The sequence below is a fragment of the Kryptolebias marmoratus genome, linkage group LG18, assembly GCF_001649575.2.
Source record: "Kryptolebias marmoratus isolate JLee-2015 linkage group LG18, ASM164957v2, whole genome shotgun sequence".
Lineage (NCBI taxonomy): Eukaryota > Metazoa > Chordata > Actinopteri > Cyprinodontiformes > Rivulidae > Kryptolebias > Kryptolebias marmoratus.
Genome location: NC_051447.1, coordinates 19,957,835 through 19,966,938, shown reverse-complemented (window position 1 = coordinate 19,966,938; position 9,104 = coordinate 19,957,835). Strand labels below are relative to the sequence as shown.

The window sequence follows — 9,104 nt, the reverse complement described above, 5'->3', positions numbered from 1 at the left end:
GAGCGGCGCAGGCATGGACGAGGACGGAGCAGGAAAGGAGGCAGTGAGGTGGAAGAATGTGTCTCTGCAGGCTACGGGATGAAAAGCAGAGGCTGACCTCAATAAGAGACATCCAGAGTTCGACTCGTGCACATTTACAGTCCATTAAATCCAACGGAAGAGTCAGCAGCACAAGGTCTTTACAGACTTTCTGCTCTTTTAGCTGACATTCGGCTCATTCCGGGGACGGCTGCTGTGACTTCTGGTTCTTGAACCGTTTAGACTTTTTAAAATGTTGAACTTTGTTTGCAAATATTTTCCCCATAGAAACAATTGGAGATCGTTCTCTGAATTCTGCTTCAGCTGCTGCTTCTGGTTCCGTCTTCTTATGCTACTTTTAGCTACCATTTTCCTTTTGGTACATTTAGATTATCTTCTCGCATTTTTAGCTAGCATTTAGCTACTTTTGGCTAGCCTTTTGCTACTTTTGGCTAACATTTTGATACATTTGCTTGTAGCTAGCATTTTGCTACATTCAGCTCACAGCTAGTGTTTTTGCTCCTTTTATTGTTTAGCTAGAATTTTGCTTTTTAAGATTCTAGCTAACGTCCTTTGCTACTTTTAGCTAGCATTTGGCTACTTTTGGTTAACATTTTGATACATTTGCTTCTAGCTAGCATTTTGCTTCATTTAGCTCGTAGCTAGTGTTTTCTAATCTAAATTTTTGCTACTTTTGTTTAACTAGAATTTTGCTTTTTTAAGTTTCTAGCTAATTTTCTTTGCTACTTTTAGCTAGCAATTTGCTACAATTGCTTTTAGCTAGTCTTTTGCTGCACTTAGCTACTTTTAGCAAACATTTGCTTGTAGCTAGCATTTTGCTACATTTTGCTACATTTAGTTACTTTTAGCTAATATTTTAATACATTTGCTTTTAACTGGCATTTAGCTTCTTTTAGCTAGCATTTGGCTACATTTAGCTGGTAGCTAGTGTCTTTCAGCAGCTCAGTTTCAGTGTTTCAGCTGGTTCAGCTCCTGTTGGGTTCTACAAACAGATGAAACTAATTTTACTTTAAACTCTGAGCTGATAAAACTTCTTAAAAACCAGAAAATCCAAAGGTTGTTTTAGGGTTAGGGTTAAAAACAGCTGAAGGTTTCCACCAGATGAGCTTTAATCCACGGTAAACAGAGAAACATCATCCAGTCACGAGGAAACTTGGGATTTGATGGAAGGAAGTTAAAAACCCGATAAAGGGAATGAGACGGTGGTAAAGAGGACAGTTTAACACAAAGGAAACCCATCATTCCTGAGGGATTCATGTTAATGACTCTCAGCTACTACCACCTCAGATCTGTGAAACTGACTGAGGTCAGCTGGCTGCGGCGGCCATCTTGAACTGGGCTGCCTTTGAAATGCCCGTTCAGAGTTTCTTTGAAATCTGTCGAGTGGTTCACGAGATATTTTGCTAACAGAGACAAACACATGCATACAGGTGGTTACATGATCACCCGCCTGGCAGCAGGTAATAAAACAAAACGTCCTGTCAGCATCATTTCAGATAAAAACAGATGTTTTCCCATCTTCCTGTTGTTTCCTTTATTTGTTCGTACCATCGAACCGTCTTCCATCTTCAGACGGCGTCCTCTCTGTGTGCGGTTGCCGTGGTTACGGTCTGAGTGGACTGAGACGAGGGGGGGCTCGGTGTCAGCGTCCCTCTGCTCCGCAGTGACACAACAGACGTTCTCGCCTCAGAACCCTGACATGTCTCCTCTCCGGCTCAGACGGAGGACGTGTGATTCATCCTCCATCGTCTTCATCAAACCGCCGAAGATTCGAGATGAAAGCAGAATTAATCCTCTTCTTCACACCTTCATCGTATCGTTTCTCCTTCCTGAGTGGGATCTGAGTGTTTGTGATGCAGCTGCTGCCTAATTTCACAGATTATTGTCAGCCGTTGTTGTCGCCTTATTAACCGCGCGCACACACACACACACACACACACAGCGTGCATATGTCAGCGGCTGCATTATGTGTCGGCACAGAGAGCGCCGCAGGGTTTGTAAACATCCCACTGACGTGTGACTCATCACACTTTAATCCTTCAGGAGGTTCATTCACGTCAGGATCCTCTGATTCTCTGATTCAACACAAACTACAGCCTGAGGCCCAGAGGCGAGGGTAGGCGGTAACCTTTGACCTCAACATACCGGGGCAAATCAGAATAAACTTATTTATTTGATTTCTGCTTGTAAACAGGCAATAAAAAGAATCCTGTTGTTGCTCTTGGTTTTGATGTGTCCCCTCAGTGTTATCAGTAAATTAAAGACCAAACGTTGGTGGAAAGAATGCATATCGCCCGCCACCTGTCAGCCCGAAGCTTTAAACTAAGATCGCCCTTCCATGTTTGAAACGTCTGCTTTGGTCAGATGTTGAGAGCAATCAGATCTCTGGCAGTCAGTTAGCAAGTGTTACAGGATGACTCTCAGCTACTACCACCCTGACTGAGTCAGAACCGGTTCTAATCCCTGAGCTTTGGGCTCCAAACTGACTTCATGTCTGTCGAACCCTGGTCCAAACCTGAACAGATGAGCCATAAAGTTTCTGCCTGCAGAGACATTTATTTACCTCCAGTTTAGAAACGTGCTGCAGAACCTGTTCCTCACCTGGACTCCAACCAACTCTGGATCTATGTCCCAACGGACGCCGAGTCTCTAAAACACGACCGTCTGAAAGAACTGATGGTCGACAGGAAGCTTCTCGTCTCTCCTGAGCCGAAGATCATTTCCTCATCAAAGCTCCCCTCGCAGGAACCTGCAGCTGTTTGGGTTCCTTCCTGAGAACCTCTCACTGGTGACATTTCCACCTGCTGCAGGTGAGAGAGGAGAACAAGAAGCTGCGTTTATTCGAGGTGAGGAGCACAGCTTCAGTTTAATGTCGTGTCACGGTTTAGCTCAGCGGTTCGAGTCTTCAGGTTTTCCTGTGGAGTTAAAAATAAATCTGGAGGACGGGGAGATGATTTATGAGCGCGGAGAGGAGAAAGAAGCCGAGATTTTAATCTTCAGCTGCAGCCGCAGATAACACAGAGCTCAGTGGAAAGTTGTTGGATCCTGTGATGCAGTTTTTATTTTATAATCCTGAGTTTGCAGAACGTGCAGCAGTTTACAGACAAACTGGATTCCAGGAAAAAATAAAACAGATTCTACATTTCCTGGATGTATAATAATAATAAAAAAGGATTGTTAAATCTCTCTTCTTGATGTCTCAGAAACATATATATCATTTTCACTTACAACAATATATTATTGCCCTGATTATTAGCTTCCCTTTAAGGAAGAGGAATGTTGAAGTTTGAATTAAATATTAACAGGAGAGGCGTTAATGTTTCACATCTTTAGTTTTAAAAAAGATGACAAACTTTTAGTTTTTTCATTACGGAGGCCGGAGTTTACTGACTGTTTGTTTGTTTTTAGTAAAATATCTCAGGAACCAGAGGATAAATTTAATCAAACTCTTAAAAGTAATTCATCAGATGAATGACTACAACTGACTACGTTTGGAGTAAATCTGATTCAAGATGGCCGCCACAGCTAATCAACCTCAGCAAACATGAAAATAACCACAAGTCAGTCAGTTTGACAGATAATGAGCTAGAATCTGGTGTGGTAGTAGCTGAGAGTCATCTGAAACACAGACTCTAAGTGCTACTCAGGAATTTGGACACTGTTAGCAAAATATCATCAATTACTGGATGGAAAACCTTCAGAAAGTAAATCAGACATCTACAACTCATGAAAGCCATAAGAGCTGTGATTTCTCCATCATTAATTGATGGTTTGGGGGTTAATTTAACTCAAAACCAGCAGATCTTCCTCGTCTTTGTTTACAGCTAAATTCGTTGATCAGTCGGAGTTCAATGCTCCTCGCCGCTCGATCTCCTCCTCCGAGAGACTCGACATCTCGTCCTCGCAGCTTTTCAGAAGAAGAAGAAGTTCACCTCTTCTCATCCCACCTGGCGTCTCTGACTTGGGGATTATTTTACAGTCTTGACATCCGTCAGAGCGTCTAAATATCAGAATGTAAACAAAAGGCTCATAATTGTTGACAACAGAACCTGACTGATTATTTATTACAAATTATGCTGTCAACTTCTGGTAGAGATCCAAAACATTCAATCAAAAACACTGAAAAAAATAACATTTTGACAGCTGATATGGCTTTAACTTTTGGAATTGATCCAATTCAATATGGCTGCCACAGCTAATCAACTTTAGCCAACACAACAGTGGCAATAACTCAATGAGTTTGACAAAAACAGAGCTAAAATTTGGTGTGGTAGTAGCTGAGAGTCATTCACAACACACACATTTGGGATTAATAAAGTATTTATGTTTTCAATGTTTGGTCTACAAAAGTTTAAACTCTGGCTTGAAAGGTGACGAGTGATATGCATTCCCTTGAGGAATTCTACTCCTTTAATTTATTATTTAATGAGCCTGAAACACTCAGTTTATTCATTTCTAACAGGATGGAATCCATTTTTTTATAAACTGATGCAAACTGTTGACCAGACCTGCAGAAACCCAGGAGGATGAGATGAAGCGGGACTGGCTGCAGGTCTCCACAGAGATCTGTCTTATTTCTTCTTCCGGCTCCATAAAAGCCTGGATCCCTGTTTGCTGACATTTGTTGCACACACAGAGCAGAAGTGAATCGGTGGCGGACCCGCAGGTAGTTGTTTACTGAAGTGAAATAGTTGGAATAAAGTGCAGCAGCTGGGAGCTGGAAGCCCGCAGCGTCCGTCCCGCTCACTCCGCCCCTCTGCAGACACAACGGGAGCCCCATTCAAACCGAGTCCGCGCCCCGGGATGCCTCACAGGCTGTGAACCGAGAGACAGGCGGCCGCAGCAGCGCAGGAAGCAGAAACGCACCTTTTACCTGAAGAAGTCGGAGATCCGCCGCATACAGACACACACCCGGCCGGGCACGCAGTCTGCTAACAGGAGGCTAACATGGCGAGCGCCTCGTACCACATCTCCAACCTGCTGGAGAAAATGACCTCCAGCGACAAGGATTTCAGGTAGAAATCGGTTCCGGGTGGAGCGGCTTTCCTGTTCGGGTTTCGGTACCGACTCGAGCTGTTTGAGTTTAGGGTTAAATTCGGGCGAAACTGATGGTTTTAGCGCTAAATTCAGTCATTTGTCAGGAAGGCCTCGGGCTAACATGCTAACCGTTAGCCTGCCACCTGTCTGATCCTCGGAGCCTCCTGCCTGGGTAGCTGTCGGTACCGGGCTCGGTTCGGTTTGACAGTGTGTTTTTTTTCCCCAGTTTTTCCCAGCAGCTGGTTGCAGTGGTAACCTGCTGGATGTGGGGTTAAACTGACAGCTGAGCTGCAGGTAGACGGCCGTTGGTTAGCAGCTGACCCGCCTGTTAGCCGGCTAGCAGCTAGCCGCCTGTTAGCGCGATGCTAGCGGCGGAATGTGAGGCATGTTCACCGGGCTGAAGGTGTCCAGGTGAGGGCAGGTGGCGCTCAGCTGTCAGGGCTGGAGTTCAGGTGGTGTGGATGGAAACAGTCGGGAGGAGGTTGGAGCTGCCGGGATGTTTGTTCGCAGAAATGATTAGCTCCGCAAGAATTAGAGGTCTAATCGGCGTTTAATGTTTAATTTCTTGCTTTAATCTAACTTTTTAAATTAAGCTCTGACTAATAAACCCTTCCTTTAATCTTTAACTTGCTCTAATTGCATCATCTGCATAAAATAAATCGTTAAAAACACACGTAATATTTAAAAATCCACAATGTTTATGGCAGAGTTTTGGACTACATGTCCCATAGTTCTTGACGGGGCGCGGTGCATTCTGGGTAGGAGATGAGGTAACAGTTAAAATTTACCATCTTTTCAGGGTTTAAGAAATGCAGATTTTAGATTTTTTTTAAGAGGAAACTCATTAAAAGGAGTTAAAGCAAAGTCAAAAGAACAAAACAAACATTTTGTTGACAGACCTGCTGAGTTCCTGTTTCTTTCTGACAGAAAAGACTTCAGGTGTTTGTTTGTTGTAAAAGGAACCTAAAACAAAATGTTGCACTTTTTATTTATGTAACATTAAATAAAAGACCAGTTGTGTACAGGAAGCAGTGCTCAGTTATAATATAAATAACTACACTTCTATAAACTGTTAACAAGTCTTAAAGCAGTTTTTTCTGTACGTGGTTCTGTTTGAGTTGGGTGTTTTATTTTTGTTTTTTCTCTGCAGCAGCTCAAACACCAACACACACACACACTCACACACACACACATCTTTAGTTGATCAAGTTGTTTGAGAGTTCGGTGCACAGTTTAAATCTTAAATCGCGGATCTCTGACTTGTGATCGCTCGTTGACCGTCTGCAGGTCTGGATTCACAGATTTCTGTGTTTCTGCTGACGTGTGGAGCTCAGTACCTGTCTGCTGGAAGCATGGTGTAGATCAGTGGTGTCCGGTCCTGGTCCTGGAGGACCTCCATCCTGCAGGTTTTAGATGTTTCTGTGCTCCTCAGCGGGTCTCCAGGTTCTGCAGAAACCCGTTAATCACTCGGTCATTCAGATCAGGTGTGACTGAGACATCTGGATCATATAAATGAAGCTCAGCGATCGTTTAGTCGTTAAACATCAGGTGATGTGGAGCTCAGAGACGAAGCAGCTGAGGCCCGGTTCTGTTCGGTTCTCATTAGAGAACCCCTCCCAAAGCTGCCTCACTGAGACGAGTCGGGGACAAGTCGGGGACGACTCCGAGGCTATGTTGTTGAACCGTTCAGGCTCCTGTGACGTGAGAACGAGGCTCTGACACAGGATGTGATGTAATAATCACCTCGTTAGTGTTTGTGTTGCTGTGGCGACACGTAAACGACGTTAAACTCTTAACTGTTCCGCGTCATAGAGAAACGGTTCCACTGAACCAGTTTTACCTTTTTCTGTTGGAGACCAAACATCTCTGAAGACTGAGGACGACACGGACCTCTCTGCTTCATCACATCCTCATCATCCTGACCGATCTGCTCCCAGACTTTTCTCTCCTTCTCTGGGATCATTTCTGTAAGAAATAAAGGAACCCTGATGACGGCAGCTTCTTCATGAAGACTTGGAGGTTTTTCACAAAAAACAAGATTTCTTCACATTACGCCTTGAATTAATCCATGTTTCTGTGTTTTGTACTGACGTCACATATCAATAAGTTTAAACTTATTTGTTACGGCTGAAATTAGATTTTAGTAATAGAGAAAATGAGAATATATGTAAAATTATTTCGTCATGTTGCCTGACTTCAAATCCGCAGTTTTGTCTCATAAAACCTCAAACAGAAGCATCTTAATTAAATCTGTTCTTGGTTCTTATTGTTTTCCAAACCTTCCTTCTCTCGTGTTTTCAGTTCGTCTCAGTCTGAGGGTAACAAACATTTTAAACGGTAAAATTCAGAGTAAAGCAGCGTTTTTTTGGGACGGAGCTCGGTGATGATCACATCCGAGGCCGGCAGCACAAATTATCAGTTCCATCACTTCCTTTCAGTCCCATAAATCTGTGAAGCTGCGTGACTTGGCAGCGCCGGCTGTCGACCTCGGCCGAGTCGTTCCGGTTCTTATCGCGGCGCTTTGATCAGCAGATGCTCTGCAGGAGAGGAAGCTGCCTGTTTAGGTGACGCGTCGCTGCCGGAGCCGTTCACAACAGATTATTTTAAAGCGCCGCTGTCAAACATATGCAAATGAGTCGCCGTGTTCGCAGGAAGTGCTGCTGAAGGAAGCGTGATTATTGGATTTGACTCGCTGTCAGCACATCTCATTCGGTATGAAGGGATTTGTGGAAAAACTGGGCCTGTAAAGAAGTTAATAAAAAGAAATCGGCATTCAGAATCTGGAGCAGAGAGAGGAGACGTGTCCTCAGAATAAATGTTCTTCTGACCTTTGACCTGTGTGGCTTCTTCTCAGTTGGTTGGTCCAGGAGGAAGAGGTGGAAACATCTGCTCACACCTGGAGGATTATGTTGACCAGCGTCAGTAGTTACTGTCTCACCTGCTGTAGATGGCTCTTTGAAGAAACGATTAATTCTGACCGGACTGAGGAGCTAACAGCTAGTCTGAACGCAGCTTAAAGCAGCCTCAGATAGTTTATGGAGATTAATGTAAAAACTATTTTATGAACCTTTATGATGTAACGCAGCTGTTTATAAAAGAAAAACAAATTATTCAACATTTTGTTATCTTTCCAAGTTTTCAAAAATCAATATTTTCTCACATAGTGCTCATTCTGCCAGGGTCACAAATAACAGTTATTATTATTTAACATGTAGCAGCAGAGGCGTGGCTGATTGATGATTTCTATAAAGTGGTGAATATCAGCCGATCCTTCAATTGATTATTGGTGAGGTTGTAATAATAATAATCTCTCAGGTTTTTCACTGAAACCCACTTTTAAAATGACCAAACTGTTCCTTTAAGGAGCAGCTAGCAGAGCAACGTTTCCCTGACAGTTAATAAAGGTTCAACAGTGTGTGTGTGTGTGTGATCACGATCAGTTAAAGTATCCCAGTAAAGTAGCTGCAGGTTTCAGTTAGTTTGTGTGTTTTTAGGTTCATGGCCACCAACGACCTGATGACGGAGCTGCAGAAGGACTCCATCAAACTGGACGACGACAGCGAGAGGAAGGTGAGCGTTTCCTGCTTCACTCCTGGTGTCTGATTCAAAGCCCGAGCTGATTGGTTGCTTGGGTTGATTGACAGGTGGTGAGGATGATCCTCAAACTGCTGGAAGACAAAAACGGAGAAGTTCAGAACTTGGCCGTCAAATGGTAACAAACACGTTTCTTTAAACGATCCTTTTTGTTTTCCCCGTGATGATGTCACTAACCGTGGCTGCGTTTGATTGGTCAGCCTGGGCCCTCTGGTCAGTAAAGTGAAGGAGTACCAGGTGGAGACCATCGTGGACACGCTGTGCACCAACATGCTGTCAGACAAAGAACAACTGAGAGACATTTCTTCCATCGGACTCAAAACTGTGATCGGAGAGTTACCGCCCGCCTCCAGTGGTAAAAATACTACAGATACACAACGTGATACCTGTAGGATCCGCCTCCAGTGGTAAAAATACTACAGATACACAACATG

General features: G+C 43.7%; 1 protein-coding gene across 1 annotated transcript in view; it reads left to right on the top strand.

Moving 5' to 3' along the window:
• The first annotated feature begins 4,661 nt into the window (after positions 1–4,661).
• cand1 (cullin-associated and neddylation-dissociated 1) overlaps positions 4,662–9,104 on the top strand; it is a 13,537-nt gene continuing 9,094 nt past the window's right edge. The window contains exons 1-4 of the mRNA XM_017404000.3: positions 4,662–5,054; positions 8,571–8,646; positions 8,721–8,788; positions 8,871–9,025. Of these exons, the coding sequence (XP_017259489.1) occupies positions 4,987–5,054; positions 8,571–8,646; positions 8,721–8,788; positions 8,871–9,025 (367 nt within the window). The 5' untranslated portion in view covers positions 4,662–4,986. The remainder of the gene's footprint in view (positions 5,055–8,570; positions 8,647–8,720; positions 8,789–8,870; positions 9,026–9,104) is intronic.